The sequence below is a fragment of the Ambystoma mexicanum genome, chromosome 8 (assembly GCF_040938575.1).
Source record: "Ambystoma mexicanum isolate Mex_15411 chromosome 8, UKY_AmexF1_1, whole genome shotgun sequence".
In the NCBI taxonomy this organism is placed as follows: Eukaryota; Metazoa; Chordata; class Amphibia; order Caudata; family Ambystomatidae; genus Ambystoma; species Ambystoma mexicanum.
This window is the reverse complement of record NC_090929.1, coordinates 1,605,169,040-1,605,188,462: the sequence shown is the minus strand read 5'-3', so window position 1 is coordinate 1,605,188,462 and position 19,423 is coordinate 1,605,169,040. Positions and strand designations below refer to the sequence as shown.

At 46.0% G+C, this 19,423-nt stretch overlaps 1 protein-coding gene across 2 annotated transcripts in view; it reads left to right on the top strand.

The window, feature by feature from the left end:
- Positions 1-19,423, top strand: part of NRAP (nebulin related anchoring protein) — a 515,982-nt gene that overhangs the window by 352,569 nt on the left and 143,990 nt on the right. For both annotated transcript variants that reach the window (XM_069611850.1, XM_069611849.1), the window contains exon 25: positions 14,431-14,535. In XM_069611850.1, coding sequence (XP_069467951.1) covers positions 14,431-14,535 — 105 coding nt within the window. The remainder of the gene's footprint in view (positions 1-14,430; positions 14,536-19,423) is intronic.

Sequence of the window (19,423 nt, the reverse complement as noted above, 5' to 3'; positions counted from 1 at the left end):
TCGCCAATTGTTATGACCCGGTCTGGGTCATAGTGATATAAACAGGACACAGTTGCAGGTATGCTTAATGGTTGTTTTATTCAGGTTCTTCAGTTACAAGTACAAATCAGGTCTCATCAAATCCATAAGGAGATAGGAGGAAATCATGAGAGAAACCCACTGGCTCCCACCACCCAGGCTTCCTTAGATCAACTGCCTGGGTTAGAACCCATTCATATACAAACACTCCAAGATACCTCATACATTCCACAAATGACATCACCACATACATACAGCATTCAGAAGGTGAAACCATAGAAGGGAAGGCTGATCCTAACAAGGATACATTGGCATTTAAGAATCATAATATTTTAGAGACTGTATGTGGGATAGTTTAGGGTTGGAACTGAATTACTCTGGAGCGGCCCCCTCTGGGATTGCAGAGGACTCCCCCAGTTGCTGCAGAGGGTGTCTGGGATGGCAACACTTTAGCTGATTTGTGTGGACCCACTTGTCTTCCCCCTCTGCCAAACTGCCTTTGGGGAGGTGGATCTTGTATGCCACGGGGGAGATCTTGTCTATAATTTCGAAGGGTTCCTTCCATGTAGGCAAACATTTTTGCTGTTTGGCCTGGTTCCTTTGGAAATTGTATAGATAGACACTGTCTCCCACATTATATACTTTCCTGGAAGTTTTCAAATCAAAATGGGTCTTCATGCTATCAGCTGATCTTTCTAGATTTCGCTGAGCATAGGCAAAAGCATGTTGGAGGTGTTTCCTCAAATTCTCCACATACTCATGAGTTGTGGAGGCATTGATCAACGTCTGCTCTTGGGTCCTGTAGAGCAAATGCTGGGGAAGCACCATCTTGCGTCCAGTCATCAGCTCAAATGGTGACATGTTAGTTGCAGATGAAGGGCTAGATCTGATGGCCATTAGGACCAGAGGTAATCGGATATCCCAACTTGCCCCAGAATCTGCCACAAACTCTTTTAATATGCTCACAATGGTCCAGTTGTAGCGTTCTACTGCCCCAGAAGAAGCTGGCCGGTAAGCAATATGTAGCTTCCTTTTGACCCCCAGTATCTCCCACATCTTTGTCATTACCTCGTTGGTGAAATGGCTACCTCTGTCTGACTCAATCCTTTGAGGTAGACCAAAACGGGAAAAGATGTGGTTAATCATCATGGCAGCTGCTGTTTCTGCCTTGCAGTTTGGGGCCGGGAGACATTCCACCCACTTGGTAAACAAGCATGTGACCGTCAACATGTACTTGTTTCCCCTAGACGAGCGAATCACAGGGCCTACGAAGTCGATTTGGAAATCTGACCATGGCAGTGTCATCCCCCCCTTTTGGAGAGGCGCACGGTGTGTGAGGGATGATGGCTGAAATTGTGCACACACCAGACACCCCTTCAAGTATTGGTCAAGGTCCTGTCCCATGTGTGGCCAGTATGCCACCTCTCTTAAGATCTCAAGTGTTATATGAAACCCCCTATGACCGGCGGTGGCCGCATCATGGGCGTGACTTAACACCAGGCTTCGGAATGAGATAGGGACCACCCACTGATCATGGCCAGCTTGGGATTTCCTTACCAACAAACCGTCTTGGATTCGGAACATCTTTGGACATTTCATCAACACTCTAAGGTCCTCTTTCCCAATGTAATCGGTATCCGTCAGGGGAAAGTTCTCAGGGTCCTCAATGTGTTGGTAAAACTTTCCAATTATTGGATCCCCTTTTTGAGCCGTAATCAAATCGGCATCTGGGGTCTCCTTACTCCATTGTGCAGTTGAAAGATCATTGTGAGCATTTGTCTGAGACCTAGTGATAGCAGTGGGCTGGATTTCCCCCAACAGGGACTCAATCTCTATTAGATCCCCTTGGATGGCCCCGGTTTTGGCCAGCTGATCAGCTAAGTCATTTCCAGTTTTGTCTGGTCCCTCTACTTTGGAATGACCCTTGATCTTTTTCCAATAGATGGTCATCCCATTCAAGGTGACCAGATCATCAATGTTTTGGATCAACTTCCCATGTTTCAAGGGTTTTTTATTAGCACATAACATGCCTCTGGTTTTCCAATTTACCAGGTGCTCCACAAACCCGTTCAGTACATAATCTGAATCTGTGATTATGACCAGTTCGTGGAGTTGATGTTGGACAGCAGTGAGGATGGCCTGATGCACAGCCATCAATTCTGCCACCTGACTACTTCATGGACCGATTTTGTACCCAGCGGAGGGTTCTGGGGACTCCTTCACCCATGCATTCCCTACGCCGGCCACTAGTTCTTTTTCCCGTTGTTATCAACATGGTAAGAGCATGATGTCCACATAGACAGTGGGCATCCCCTAACACTTGTCTTCTTCAAAGACTTTGTGTGGGGAATTAAGGTATGCCTCCATGTTGTCCTTGATTTTTAGACTTTCGTCCTCGAGACAGTTTTCTCTGGCACAATCATGCAAGTCAGCCAGACCTTGCGCGAGGGGACTCCTCTTGTTTTGGCCATATCTGACCTCCACAGGAAAGCCTTGCATTGACAGAATCCAGGAAGTAATTCGGGAATTACTCACATTTCCGGCCCGGATTCTGTCACTTTGGAGATATTGCAGAGGCTGGTGTGGAGTCTCCACTATGATGTGTTCCCCCTGGATGAACGGGCGGTAATTCTTCAATGCCAACACCGTTGCCAGGAGTGCTTTCTCACAATCGTTTAATTTTTCTTCCACAGAGGATAAAGTTTTGCTCGCATAGGAGATTACTTTATTGACCTTGTCATGCTTTTGGTATAATACTGCCGTCAAGCACGTATTAGAGAACCCTGTCTCCAGGAAGAACTCCTTGTTTCTGACAGGGTAAGCTAGGCAAGGCGCTTGTGAGAGGCTTCTTTTGAGTTGTCTTACTGCCTCGGATTGTTCTGGACCCCATTCCCGTGATCTCTGCGTAGCCCTCAATGAACTTTCTGCTGTAATTAGTCAGTCCGAGGAGGCTCCTTAGTTCCCGCAGAGATGTGGGATCCTTCGGTTTCTGAAGTGCTTCCACTTTCTTTTCTTGGGGACAGAGACCCTGAGGAGTAATCTCATGCCCCAAGAAATTAACACGGGTTCCACACCACTGTGCTTTCTGAAAGGAAAGTTTTGCTCCGGCGGCCCTCATCTGTGTACAACATAACGGATCTCTGCTATATGTTCCTCCACAGATGAACTTTTGATGAGGACATCATCTACATAAGCCAGGTTACCCCTCGCACCCAGGTCGGGCATGGCCTTATGTAGGAAAATGTTGAATTCATTGCCGGAGTTGAGGTGTCTGAAGGGAGTTCGGGTCATGTGTACTGCTGGCCCCAAAGGTAAAAAGCCAGTTTGTATTGGTCCTCCCTACTGACAGGCACGGTCCAGTATCCATTGGTCAGGTCTATTGCAGTGAATACCTGTGACCCCTGAATCTGGGCCTCTGCCCTACAGTCAATGTAGGGCAGAGGCCATCGGGAAGTATGGACCCATTTGTGTAGCTCCCTAAGGTTGGCACAGAGTCTCCACTGGCCGTTTGGCTTCAATATTCCCAGCACCGGATTATTGAAGGTGCTGTGTACTGGACGGATTATTCCCCGGGACTCAAGATTCTTAATGATTTCAGTAAGGGACTCCATGGATGCGAGAGGCAAGCGATATTGCTACGCAAACACTGGAGTCATGCCAGGGTCCGTGGGAATTGTTGTTGTGTGGATGTCGGTGCGACCACAGTCATATGAGTCTACCGCAAAGAGATCTTGGAAATCCAAGAAAACTTGTTTCAACTTTTGCTTCTGTTCCAAAGTCACACAGGCATCAGCTAGGTTGACTCTCTCTTCCACTATCTGCCTGAAGCCTGGAAAGACTTCTGGTTTTGCTATCTCAGCGGCCTCCTCCTGCTGGGTGGAGAAGTCCCTGGTCAGCGTGCTGATTTGGACTGGAGGCTTCAGGTGGGGAAGGCAGCTCTCATGGACCTGGAAAATCACCTCATCCCTTCTGAAGTCACAAGTCACGTCTTCCTTGCCATAAGGGCAGGAAGTGTACACCAGGAAGTTCCCCCAATGCCGGGTAAAGATCCTGTCTGGTGTTGTATTGTCATCACTGTCACTGTCAAAACAGTCCTTGGGGATTGGTCCTAACAGTTCATTTCCTAAATCAATGGAGAAATGTCGGTCATCAACCGCCATTCCAATAATGGTGCCCGCGGCTAGAGTAATACTCTTTAAGTCGCTGTTATCCACCTCTATTGGAATGGTGTCATGTTCTATGTTGACTAATGGTGTTGGGTTTACCCCTAAGCCTTGCTGTTGGAGAAAAGCATTTAGATGAATATAAGCATCAGGGATTTTCAATTTTTGTCCTCTTTTAACTTTCACTTCCAGGGAGAATTGTCGGGTCCTTTCTGGGATGGTGACTTCCTCTTTAACCTGAATTTCAACTGCATAAGGTAGCAATTGAGCTGACCTAAATGCCTTTTCTGGATCATCAAAGCCCATGGGATTATCCACTAATCGGGACCAAGCTTTGAAGTTTATTAGGTCCAAACTAATGGCAAAGCGATTGAGAATATCACTGCCTAAGTAAAAGGCGGCAGTGAGGTCTCGCACGACCCAACAATTATGGACTATGCTCTTGTTGCCAATGGAGATTTTGAGCATACACCTGCTTGGCAGGAGATGTTTGGAATTGGGTGTTTCCAGATCCATTTCCCATTTGTCTATCAGTTTGAATGTGGGAATGGCTGGATCTTTTGGGAGTTGGCGGAACATGACTTCGCTGATGAAGCTCTTACCATTGTTCACACACACTCGGCCGAGGACAGAGTCCTTCCCATCATTTAACTGAACAGGGATGAACAACTGCTCTCCAATTTGCTGAATATCAGCCAGGCTCTGAGCTGGACTATAGGAGTGGGAATGTCTGATTGTGAAGTAGTATAGAATTTCAGAGTGTTTCCTTCCAGTGTGGAATACCACCTTAAACTGGAGGGAAGTTTGATTTTCAGAACTAGAGAGGACCCCCCCATCACCAGTCTGTTGTCCTACTGCTATTACTGTCACGTCTGGAATTTGGTTGTTCTGGAAGTGAAATTCTACTTGGTCAGATTTTTGTTCAACCATGTGGCAGGTGCCGTTTAAGCTAACATAGTTGACACTCTGCTTTAATTTTATTGGTCGGCTAGTCTGGGTCCAGAGGACCTTGTTTACACAATCTATTAGGGGTGACAACCTTCTCAGGAGGTCATTCCCTAGTAAACAAGGGGTGCCCTCTGGAGTCACTACTATGACCGGGTGTTTCACCTTGTGTCGCCCAATTTTGATGTCCAAATCTGCAGTCCCCTCGACGGGAATTTTCTTCCCGTCAAAGTTCTGGAGTTGTCCAGGAAGAGCGGTGATACGGTAATTCTCCCCCCTTCCTGCATTTAGTTCATCAAAGGCCCTTTTGGACAGAAGGGTAGCTTGTGATCCAGTGTCCACCAGTGCCAAAATTGTACCCTGCCCCTGTACTTGTACCGAGGCATAGTATCTTCCCTCCTTCTCCTCAAGGGGGCACAGATAATGCACATTTTTGGACAACTGGTGGGCTAACTTTCTGGTTTTGGACATTGAGAGAGAAGAAATTTGGGCAGAATTCTGTGGAGAGCCTTGGGAATCTGAACCCTCCCCCCCTTTTTTTTGGAGGCAGTCATCAGGATGGGTTTGAACCAGGGGTTTTTGGTATTGTTGGTTCTGGGATAGGATGATGGGCGGTGACAGCTTGATCCCCACATCTACCCAGTCTGGGTTGAAATCCCTTGCGACCCATTTTTCCTTGGGAGGAGTTCCCCCATATCTGAAGGAGAAGATCCTTTTCCCAGGATCCTCTGAGGATCCCTCTCCCTCAAATTGGAAGACCTGTACCTCCTCCACCAAATGGGTCTGTTTGGGTCCTTTGTTTCTCCTACGTCCTCTTTGCTCCTTGGGTGGCAGACTTTCAGGGGTAGGAGATTTTGTTTCCGGTTCCTGGTTTTCCAGGGGCTGTTTACAAGTTGGGAAGGAAGCTTTCTCCAAGGCTTTACACCCCCCTTCCCCTTGTGCCTCCTCCCTGGGAACTGGTGGGTTATCGGGGTGCTGCCCCTGTCATTGTTCTGGAGCACCAGGCCCAGAGTTTGGGGCATTCTGCGGTGGCATGCTCATCTGAGGGGCTGTTGAGCCCTCAGTATGTGACCCACATCCCGTGCCATATTTTGGACCTGGCGCTCAAGTTGGGAAACCCGCTCAGGCTGATACAGGGTTCTGTTTTCTCCCCTCGGCTGATCCCGGGAAGGGTAGCTATCCCTTCTCTGGTAGTGTCCTGGGTTGGGAAGATTTGGGTACCCCTCCACCCTTGGCCTCCCCTCTCCCGGATTAGGTTGTATGGGCTCAGGGAAGTGGGGAAAGAAGGATGGATGATTTTGGGGCTGGACGTTGGGTGGATACCTGGGAAAAAAGTTCTGCCCAGTGTCTGGGGAATTTCTGCCCTCCTGTGGGAAGTTAGGAGGGAAGTTCCCTGGGTCAGGTGCATCCCCCTTGGGCTGGAGGAGTCCACACATAACCCAGGATTGGTCTGTTTCCCTTGTAGCGGGGACTTACATAGTCAGGGGAGCGAGGGACCCCATTTGTGGGATTACCTCCTTAACTCCCTTTCTGTGACTGGCCCGAGGGCCTTCTGGGCTGTGAATTGTTCAGTGCAGGCAGGTTTTTAGGCCCCCCCCATCTCCAAATCTAAAACGGAGGCAACCTTTACCTCTGCCACCTTGGCAGCAGCTGGGGTGCTGTTGGTTTTGGGGTTTTTGGGCTGATTCTTATTTTCCACCAGTTTCTGCACCTCATAGATGCGGGTGGCTTGCTCAATGACCCAGTCTAAAGATCTTTTCTCGTGAAAATCTCTCACGAGCTGGGTCATTATGTATTTGGGGAGTGCATGGAAAAATGCGTTGATGAATTCTCTGCTGTCCGCGCGCACCCTTCTGGTGGTCTGTGCAAAGACACGGTTCAATTCTTGCAGAAATTCTTGTGGGGCCTGATCCTCGCCACATTGCACATTGTAGGCTGCCTTGCGAGCCTCTTGGGGATTCTGGTGAACAGAAAAATGTTTCAAAATGGCCGCCCTATATGTGGACCATCCTGAATGGTTTTGGTCCTCCAGCCCTGCAAAGAAACTGGAGTATTCTGGGGAGAATGTCCATTTGACATACTGAATGCAGCTACTCCTGTCCTTCAAATGGAAAGTCTCCATCATTTGCTCAAAGAGCTCAAAGTGTTACCAAACAGAATACTTGGAGTTCTTGTGATAAGGGATGATGACACTCCTTATTGCCTTGATCTTCTTTAAGGGGTCCTTAAGCAAGGCCCTTTTTGCCTTATTGGCCTTTTTGGTTCGGGTAACCCTGGTCCATTCCTCCTCTGACTCAGAAGCACTGCTCCCAGAGGTGCCCGTCTGATCTTCCAGGCTCTCCCAGATTCTGCGAGCCTGGGAATGGCTGGCAGAATGTGGGGACCTGGTCTCCTGTGTCCTGGGCTGCTCAGAGGAGTCTTCAGATCCCTCCTTGCTGCCAGGATTTGATGGGTACCCCCCACTGACCTAACTGGGAAGAGGTTTTTAGGATGCCCTTAGTGGGTCTACTTTCCTGGGGTTCCCCACTAAATTGCACTGTGCTTGGGTGCCCATACCCGGATGCCCGCCCATCCATTCCTGGGAGGTACTGGCCTATGAACCCCATACTTTTGGCCGGATAGTAATCTGCCCTTCCTGTGGCCCTGTGCTCATGTGCGCCAGGGGACATGGGAGTGGCAGAGTCCAAGGACTGGTAGAGATGAAGGCTTCTCGTACTAGGGCTCCGGAGGTTATGGTCAGGTGTTTCCCTTTCCCAGCGAACTTCATCTCTATCAGCCCCTGCTCCCTGTTGCAATGCACGAGCCTGCGCTTTCAGTTCCTCAGTTAAGGCCTTACTAGACTCTATCAGTCTCTCTCCTGCATGGCTTCCTGTTGCTGGAGCCTATCATTGCGCTGACAGAGAGCCTCATTCTCTCTCTGTGCCTCCTGATTGGTCCTGGAATACTGGGCCAGTCTTTGCTGCAGGAGGGTTACCTCCTGAGTCCCATCCCTACTGGCCTGCTCCTTTCTTGCCAGAGCATCTTCCACCCTCCTGGTGTGCTCTAACAAGTTCTGATGCTCTTTCTGGAGGTCACCCAGCCCCTGGAGGGCCAGGTGATTTCCTTCAATTTTTTCTTTTAATTGGCAGACTTCCTGGCCTAAGGTGTCCCATTTCTGACTAAGAGCCTGCATGTGTGCCGCCAGGTCGTCCTTCTGCCTTTGAAAGTCACCAGCTTTCTGGCGTTCTTGATCAAACTCTGCCTGGGTATCCAGGTCTTTCAAAATCAATGTATTGCTTTCCCCTTTCTCTCTGTCTAGTCAGATTTGCAGGGTGGCTACCTGCTCTGTGCATGCCCTGTTAAAGTCTAGTTGTTGCTCCAGCTTTTTCTGGCTATGCAGTAGGGAGTCCAAACCTTCTTGGTACTCCTTCTGAAAGGCCAGAAATCTGGTATCCTGCTCAGCCTTTTCCTGTTGCAGGATATCCATATCCTCCTGTATTTTACTAATATACTGCCTACTATCATTTTCTGACTCCTGGCTCCTCTGCAGCCTCTGCTCAGAAGAGACCAGGTCAGAATGGGCCTTCTCTAATGCCATCAGTTGCCTATTTGCCAGATCTTGGCCTTCAGCACATTTGTCCTGTATGGCTCCCATATGTAAACATAAATATGCCACTACCCTGGCAATCTTGTTGTGCTCATCCTTGGCCTTAGGGGCCATATATAGTTCACTCAGGGCCACATGTAAGGGACCCTGATCTCTCCATATATCTGACCCTGTTTCAGTGATCTGGGGTGCGATTGCCTGCAACCAGACCGCCTGGTCCTGATGAGCCCACTCACCTCTCACAAATATCTTATGTAAGAGGTGTTCTCTGGCTATTTTGATATCTACCAAGGTCGTCATTCTGGAACTTGATTTTCTTCCTGACTTACAGAAGTTTGTATTTTATTTTGCAAAACAGACCTTTTCCTTAGAGCGTTCCTTTGAGGGGTGTTTTTACAGTGTAACACAGTGTGGTGATCCAACAGAATTTATATATTCTGTCAGTTAGCACACTGAATTAATCTGCACAAGTGATAGATCTAATCCAGGATCCCGGACGAGCCCCCACTCTGTTAATGACTCCAATCAAGCATTCCCACTAAGTCAGTGCCTTGTCTGGGATTGCTCAAGGGAAGCCTTTATTTATATATTTTTATGACAAGTTATAATCTGGATGATGAACCTTTGTATAACACCCCTCTCTTAGAATCCCCCTTACCACATTGAGCCAAGAAGTAGGTTTGTTTTGCAAATTAAAAAGGTTTATTTGAAAAATTAAACAATAGAGATATATCACACTTTTATAAAAAATAATAATTGATAGCACACTTGTGAATATGAGCTGTAATCAACAATAGGTAATCCTACAGTAGCACAGTTCTTGGTTACTTATGAATAAGAACAGATGACTAAGGTAGCAGAGAGTACTTTATATGGTTCAATGAAATGCAAGGTGGGACAGAATGCAACACAGAAATAATTTGATATGATTTCAACAAGAGATAATGTGATCACTTTTCCTTTTGACAATTCACTCCCCCCCTTTGCAATGTAAGGAGATGGAAGCAACACACACAGTCTTCAGGAATACAATCACAGTACCATCCGAATTCAGTTCCCCCCTAGCAAGCTTAGAGAAACAGGGATGATTTTAAACACAGGCAAAGTACTTTAAAGTTGGTATGCAAAGAAGGGAAAATATGCTTAAAATGCTTTTAATTCCCTCTAGAGGTTCAGGATGGGTGATAGCTACTTTAAATTTGTTCAGGATCACTTTAGCAATGCTCTATGAATGATTGTCAGGTTGCAAACGAATTTCAGCAAAGGAAAGCAAGAAGCTGCTATTTTGACACGTGAAGAAATTTGAGCCAAATCACAAATCGCGGCACTTTTTCAGAGTACGTCAAGCGCGATTACGAAAGAAGTATAAGGAATAGGAAGTCGGTTCTGGGTTCGTTGGAAAGCCTTGAATCTTAGCTTTATAATGAAAGTTAAATCTCCCTTCTAGCACAAACTGTTCAAGAGATACGGATGATTTTATAAAGGCAGATTCTCAAAATAAAAGTAAAGCTCAGAATGACAGATGACAGTTTTGCAGCTTTGAATCAACAGGAGGGACACGATTTCTATGATGCAGTTCTCAATAGGTTAAAATAGTTTGAATTAGATTATTTTAAACTAAGAGATTGGTTTTGCACAGTTCTGGCTGAGTACTCACACTATATTATGGACAGGAATGTGACTTCGTCACGGATCGGGTCAGGATTGGCTGCGGTTCTCTCGCCACTGGGTACTGGTTCTCTGGTTCCGGATCTCTGGTTCTGGTCTGGTATGGTCAGGATCTCTGGTTCTGCTCACAGCGATCTGGTCTGGGTCCGGTCTGCGGTTCTGGATACAGCTCTGCTTTCTGGGTGTTTCTGGCACAGGGTTCTAGGCCAGAATCCGACAGCTCAGCCCGGCTGTTTGAATAATTTGCAAATGATTTTGAGGCCTGCTGAAAAAGGATTCAGCTTGCGGATTCAGGCCTCTCTGGTACAAGTTCTGTAGTCTGGATTCAAAGTTCTGGTCTCTGGAGATTGATGGATTTGAAGTCTGGAGTCTCCCGGCAAAGCGTCCCGCAAGAAAGTGTAAAGAGAATGTCCCTATCTGGGTTCCGTGGCTCTTTTTATGTCTTTTGAAAATGGGTGTGGATGCTAACTTTCTTTGCCCAACCCACTCGCGATTTGATAGGTCAAGGATTTCTCTTTGACCTGATTTGAGAAGGGAACAGTGAGTCAGAGTGATGAGGTAGGTTTATGGTCAGAGGATCCTCCCCTTGTCAAATTGCACACAAATCTATTTCTGATCCAAATATCCATTTATCTATGTACCATTTTTCTAATATTATATGTCCAGTTAACATAATTTCTGTAGCACCAAACCATCCGATCCCTGTCTTTGTAAGATGTTGTGTCCACTTTTGACAGAATTCTGCCCTTTTCATCCAGATAACAACCTCTAAACTTTTCCAGATTTTACACAAATGTGCACAAGGGATATGGGTTTCAGGTGATAAAGTGTCAGATTTTTAACATGCATACATTTGGAGAAACAACCTTTTTTTCCGCTACTACTCCCCAGAACATACCACAGAGTCCTGACACCTCTTAAAATATGCATGTAAAAATCACAAGACTGATGATATTATTTATATAATTTTTACAAGTCCGCACTATGAATTATCCATCTTTTAAAAATTATGCTCAGGCCCCAAAGGGGTATGGTTTTCCAAAGCACATGGTGGAATTTCTGGTTTGTCCACTTCCCCCAAGCTCAGCTTGCTCACAGAGGCACTTCTCCTCCCACTTCTCCCAAGAGGAAGCTATTTTACGACCCCCCCAATATAACATTTGCCTGAGCCCAAGACAGTGCTTTGTTCAGTTTCCTGCAGTCCCCAGGTGCCACTCCCCTAATTCAATCAGAGAGGTGTCATCTCCTTTTGGCATGGGCAGCAAAATGCAACCAGGCCTGGGAACACAGCTGCTGATCAAGTTTCAACTCCTGTCGGGGGTAGTTGTCAAGGAGAATTCATTTTCTTTAAGCCAGGCTTCAGCTAAATGTCACTTTGGTTCCCAGTTTTCTACATTCAAACCAAACTTGCAATTTTTACACATGCAGCTAGAACACTGATTCTAAGTTCAAAACTATGACATTTAAACAATTGCAACCTATGTGACACTCAAAAGTAGGTCTCTCATTTATTTTAAACATTTCGATTTTAGTGGCTTTAAACCCAAATTCACTTAAGCTGCTGACATCCCCAGCTATTTTCAATACATACATTAGACAATTACTTCCTTCAAGTCATTTCAGAATATAGTTTTACATTGTATCCGCCTCTTAGTAAGTCTTTCTTTGGCCTGGTTTGGTTCATTTGTTCAGTTTTACACAAGTGTCTGGTGGTTTTAAAACGCCGGCTTTCTGGTAGTGGTGAGCACCAGTATTGCACCGATTTTTGACATTAATAACAACAGATTTTGAACAGCACCATATTCCTTAGCACTGATTTCGCTCATGGCGCTTGTGGCCGCTCACGCTCACACTGGTGGGTGGCAGGTCAGGCGACCATTTTGTTGTGCGCAAAGACTGCGCGGTTCTCCAGGATTCTGGTGCAAATGTGGGCTTTTCCGCCCTCTTGGATTTCCTAAGCCCACAGCACCAAGTGTTGCAGCATAATAGTCCAAACGTGGGTCAGGACACCCAACAAAGCTTTGCTAACCCATTAACAGGGATGCTCTGTTAACCAGCACCTGTCACTGCCTTTTTAAGTACTATTCGGCTTGAGGAAATGCTGTGTAGCAATATTTGAAGGCCTGGAAAACCGAGGCTCTGGATGGAAGACTGTCGTAAACAGAGCAAAAATCGGGCCAGATTACAGAAACTTTACACCGGCGCAAGGGCAATGTTTGCACGGTATTAGTACTAGGGCAAAGTTTGCCCTATTTTTAAAAACACTGGGGCACATTAAAAAAACATTGCCCCTCAACAAGTGCACTTTGGCATATTAAAAGCACTAGGGCAAAAATTGCCCTAGTGCAAAAAATATGCATTTTCACTACATTTTTGCACCAGGGCAAAGTTTGCCCTAGTGCTAATACGGAATGGTATTAACACTAGGGCAAACTTTGCCCTGATACAAAAATGAAGTGAAAAGGTATCTTTTTTGCACTAGGGCAATTTTTGCCCAGGTGCCTATAGCATGCCAAACTGCACTTGTCATGTTACAATAGTTTTCCAATATGTTACAATGTTTTAAAAAATAGGGCAAACTTTGCCCTAGTGCTAATACCATGCAACTGTGCACTTGCACCGGTGCAAAGTTTCTGTAATCTGGCCCCAGGAAGCTTTTTGACCTGGCCTTTGTACTCTGTTTTCTGGCACTCACGTAAAACTGTCTTTTGCTTAACCGGTTTAGCTTATTTGATTATCCAGCGCTATTGGTTCCCATTGATTCTGGCTAAACTAATAAAACACTATATTTTTATAACAGTTTGAACTCTGCTGTTCTTTGAAATGAGAATAATTAAAACAAAGTAATGTGATGACGTCCTCTCTAGCCCTCCTTGCTCTGCTGCAGGGGCAGAGATATATATTTGACACCTTTCGGGGCCTACTAGATAGTATCAGTGCACTGCTGGAACACCTCCTTATTGCAGAGGATGAATAGGGCTGAATTGTCACTGTGTGGACGCCATCTTGGACAGACAGGAATGCAGTCTCTCTCATAAGGGCAGCTTGCCCAAAAGACGGCAGCTACTCGTATATCCTTGTTCTCAACAGACATATCCAGACATATTTTCAGTCAACTGTAAAAGGGTTCATTGGATTTATAAGTGCCCGCCACCCTCTGGAGCACCTTGATTCTGATGAGTGTGAGTCTACGCTCACAATCATTGGCCTCACAAGAGTAGAGTTCCAGTTGGTGTAGGACATCCTTGCATTGGGAACGGGACTTAGACCACCAGTTCTCTTCACAAGCCAACCTACATCGCCTCCTAGAGGAGACGCCTAGGGCCTGATTCACAGAACGTTTTCCTATGGGATTGTGCCATTGTAAAACGCTTCTGTGAATCAGCCTCCTAGGGTCCCCCAGTATTGGCCCTGGGATTTCCAACTATTGGCTAGAGGTGGGGGGTGGGGAGGACCTAGAAACGTGTATTGAAAAATGTCTAGCAAAGACAGCAATCAATGGCGCCAGCTAAAAAATGGCGGCACAGGCAAATATGACTGACTTTCATGCCTGCGGTCTTCCGTGTCTTACAAATCCCAAATCAATGATTCTATTTGCTTTTATAGCACCAGAATGTTACTGACTGACAGCCTGTGTTTGCATGCGCTAGAAAATGTAATTTCCTGGCGCTTAAGTCTTGCATTTGGGCTACTGTGCAGACCCACAATGCTTTGCTGATGTGGTTCGTAACTGGAGGTGAACTTCCAGTGATGGCTACTGGGAGGCCTGTGGCATGCGTGACTTGGCTAAAATAGCATATTGTACAAATAGTGAAAAGAAAGAGAAAGAACAGCGATTCCAATGGAAACCTGCGAGGCCAAGGACACTTTTTATTCAGTAAACACTTGCCCGTCCTTGCAATACTGCACTGTCACCATAGCAAATTTACTGACAACAAATTGGTAAACAGTGTGGGTCAGTGGGGGCTGTGCAGGGGGGCTATGGGCTTTTTTTTAATGCGGCTTGCAGTGGATAGGCAAAACTAATGTCTGCTTTTCTCTCTCTTTCAGAATCAGTACAAGTCAGACCTGAACTGGATGAAAGGGGTCGGCTGGATGGTTGCCGGCTCCTTGACTGTGGAGCAGGCAAAGAAAGCAGGGGAACTCATTAGCGAGGTGAGTACCGGTGACAGCTCATTACTGAGGCGGCGGCACACAATTCCGGCAAAGCTCCCCCGCGCAGATTTACATCCGGTCTCTTCAAACCAGGGAAAGGGGCGTGACCCTCATGAAAGCAGAAACAGGACTATGGCGAGGAAGGCGAAGGCCGGCCAACGCTGACACAGGGCTCAAAGGCTCTGGTGTGTGGATACACACTCAAGGACAGCCCAATGCAGCTAATAAAAAGGGCCTTTGCATTCAATCTCAAAGAAAATATTTTCACAAAAAAACTGACATATGACTCTAGAACGAAACTTAATTCCATTCGTGGCCTGGGCCAAAACTGCCGACACTAGCACTAACGAGAAATTCAAAGCAACACTGTGCACAAAGGCATAGGCCCGAATACACACTTTTTGTGCTGAGCCCCCTTGAGTAAAAGTATTATTACCGGGCCGCCCCAGAGGCATATCTGCTTATGTTTTCTATTGAAAGCAGACACCATACTCCCTTTTTGATGCGCTTCTGGCCCTCCCTGGACACCCTTAAGGCCCCCTTATGGGGGCCTGCCCCATAGTTTAAAGACCACTGTCCTACATAAAGCTTGACGTTGGCGGGCAAAAGAACCATGCATTATCCATTAAAGGTACAGTCCCATAAACTCTCACTGAAATTGAGACCCACATTTAAATAACAATGGGAAAAGCACGCACACACGTGCACATATGTTGAACAACACACACAACATATTCCGAAATCAATTAAGGGACGCATATGCCTAACGATGAAGAGTGCACACACTTCCAGAGAAATAAAAAACACCATCTGACTACTCACTGGCAGGCAGGGAGAGACAAACAGAAACAGCAACAAGCACATACAGGCATATATATACATGCATATAGCCCTATATGTAAATGGAGATTGAATCACGGGTCCAAAGGGATAACCACACACTGACATATGCACAGATATAGCTTTATATGTATATTGGGATTGAATCACGGGTGCATAGGGACCGCTGCACACTGGCATATGCACAGATATAGCTTTATATGTATATTGGGATTGAATCACGGGTGCATAGGGACCGCCGCACACTGGCATATGCACAGATATAGCTTTATAAGTATATTGGGATTGAATCACGGGTGCATAGGGACCGCCACACACTGGCATATGCACAGATATAGCTTTATATGTATATTGGGATTGAATCACGGGTGCATAGGGACCGCCACACACTGGCATATGCACAGATATAGCTTTATATGTATATTGGGATTGAATGACTGGTGCATAGGAACAACCGCACACTGGCCTGTGCACAGATATAGCTTTATATGTATATTGGGATTGAATCACGGGTGCATAGGGACCGCCACACACTGGCATATGCACAGATATAGCTTTATATGTATATTGGGATTGAATCACGGGTGCATAGGGACCGCCACACACTGGCATATGCACAGATATAGCTTTATATGTATATTGGGATTGAATGACTGGTGCATAGGAACAACCGCACACTGGCCTGTGCACAGATATAGCTTTATATGTATATTGGGATTGAATGATGGGTGCATAGGGACAATCGCTCAGGCATATACGCAACTACAGCTACAGATGTATATAGATATTTAATTGCAGATGTATGGGGATAACCGCACACAGGTACTGAGAAACAGATATACACTGAGGGAGGCGGTTTGCAATTGTGCTCAAATGATTTCATGTCTTGGATTGCATTGCTGTGTTACTATTAATGTGCCATTAGCCTCAGCTTTGGCCATATTAAGTGCACATATGTTATATTACCCACTGTTTATACTGTGCCCATCACCACCGGTGTAGTTTTACGGTGCCTGGTCTGCTCCGACAGGTGCCATATTGTGGCTCTGCCAGGGTGTTTCAAGACCTTACCGTACCAAACCACATCTTGCTAAACCCCTCCAAAACCGAAATCATGGTATGTGGCAACACCAAACTTCTTTCACACCCACTAGCCTGGCCATCTGCCATGGGCAACCCACCGACTCCCTCTAATTCAGTAAAAAACCTTGGATGCACCCTAGACTCTGACCTAACACTCTCGCGCCAAGTCAACGTCTCAAACTCCTGCCACTACCACCTTAAAACTCTTAGGCGCATCTTTCCATACCTCTCCTTTCCCAACACACTCTCCGTGGTCCAATCAATTGTTATATCAAGACTGGACTACACTAACCCCCCTCTACCTCGGAGTCCATGCTTACCACTGAATAAACAACAAAGAGCACAAAACTCTGCAGCCAAACTGCTACTAGCGCTTGACCGGAGAGACCACAGCTCCCCAGCCCTCAAAACTCTGCACTGGCTTCCGGTTGCATTTCTCACCGAGCCCTGTATAAAACCAGACCTCAATCTCTTCAAGACAAACTAAAACCCTATCACCCTGCACGTACTCTAAGATCAAGCTCAGCGGGCCTCCTAGTCATACCTAAAACAAACTTAGTCAGGTTAGGCGGATCATCATGCACGGCAAAAAGACACTTTGCACGGTTCCAGGAATCAGGGTGTTTGTTGGCAGTGCAAAGTCAATGTGCACCAGTGAAAAGTCACTTTGCACAGTGCAAAACATTCCACGAATCAGGGCCAATGCATTTAAAAGACATTTTCTTAAAAAAAAAACAAGTGATACCAATCATATTGTTTCTTGTACTGCTGTTTTAAACTCCAGCAGTGCACAAAATAAACATACTACAAAGCAGCTCATTATCACTTAATGGCTGCCAGTCTATTTTGAAAGTCTTTGTCCTTGGCACTAAAGGGGTTAAAGTGTCACAGAAAGGTATTTCAGAAGAAAGGAACCTGATAGAACTAGTTACAGCTTTAATTGAGTACTCCAGGGGGTCCCATATTATTTTGCCGATAGTATTACTTTGTGGTACTTTTCCACGAAGTAATTTATTTTGAATTTTTTTCATCAAATTTATTTTTTCAATTTGGGGGTGTTTCCCCACGTAGTCCACTTTCCCCTTAGTTACTGCCTCAACCCCAAATCCCTCCCGACCCCCTTTTTACCACTTAGCCGACAATTCCCTAAAAAATACAATGAAAATTCAAAGTAATTACTGTCGGCAAAAGACGGTGATACCCTCCGGTGGCAGCTGGAATTCTGCTGTGTGCTCGCCTAAGCAGCAGGCACTGTGACATCACGCCTCAGCTGTAATACGTTAGTGACGTCATTTTCTTGCTACAGACGCGTACTGATTGTACTACTGGAGAGTCATTATTCACAGGCTTATTCTACGGCTATTGAAGGCTGCTGTGCTTTGCTGCACCACTGATAGTGACCATTCGTATATTGCGCATCACAAAGTTATTTTCCTCTTGGCTTACTCAGAGCAACATTTTGTAACGCAACTTCCCATGAAGCCATCGAGAATCAAGGGCTGACGTCACTCCTCTCGGCGACACTCTCTATGATGTCTCTTCTGGACTCCGGAGGTGTCAATACGTAAGCTGATTCTGGGGTCCTAGGGCCGACTCTGCATTCTTTCGTATCTTTCCACAGTGACGTGTGCTCATGCACAGACACACACACACACACGCCGAGTCAGGGGAACATCTGCACGCCTAGGCCTATGACACACATACTGAGATGGGCAAATGAAGAGACAGATGCAGGGTTTTGCAGTCATGGAGACAGGGCCCCAATGTGGCCCCCCATCCTGTGCCGATTCACTCCTCCTCTTCCGACATGCTGCCGTTGCCACCGCAAGGGGGCACTGAAACACACAAGAAACTAATTAGGTATGTTCAGAATTTGCTGATTACTGCTGGCAGAAACAAACACTCTTTCCACTTTCAGTCATAACATGCAAGTTCCCGTTTTCTTTTAGCATACATTAGAGCATATATTTTGCAGTTTGTTGGGGGTAGAAGAGGGACTGGAATAGTGAGAGTGGACAACACTTCTTTTGTTAATCGGTGCAGAGAGCTGGGTCCCTTAATGTTACAGATAGATCTCTGCAACAGGCGCACAATCCCCTGGATCTATAGTACTTGGATTGCAATTCCGACTGAAGAGTACAAGCATCTGTCTGCCTTATCCACTTTAACATGCTGAGCTATCTTACAGGGTTTGGAACCCACACGGACTAGACCATTTTGACTACTGATTTATTAAATCATGCCCAGCAGAACTTTTTAAAAATAGATTTAAATTAGTTTTATGCCAAATATATATTGTAAAAGATTCAAAATTCGACCACTTTTGTTAGGCCACTCACAGGCCACACCTCTTCTGATTTTTTTTTTATTGCATTTATAGCAGCGCACAAAATCCATGGCCGTCTAGGCGCTAGTTACAGGTGGTAGAGAAGTTGATCTTAGTTACTTAGGTTTCTCAGACCGCACACCACACTTCTTGCCCTAAATATTAGTCCCACTTTAAGACTTGCACTTTTGGACAAAAGCATTCGCAGACAAAGTCAGGTTTGCCTATACACGGAACACACAGACAAAGGTATGAATATTCGTACTCCCAAGTGTTGACATCAATATAGCAGCTGCTTCAGTTACTCTTTGATGTAAAAAGTAGATTGGACAGGAAATGACAGAAGTGCACTATTCAAGACCACTTTTCATTACGTTAAGCATGCACATGCACAAGACACACACACACACACACATACAAATGAACATACATGCAGCCACACACAGATGCACATGTGCACACACACACACACACACACACACACACACACACACACATACACATGAACATACATACAGCCACACACAGATGCACATGTGCACACACACACACACACACACACACACACACACATACACATGAACATACATACAGCCACACACCCATGCAGACCACCGCACTCAGATGCGCATGTGCACA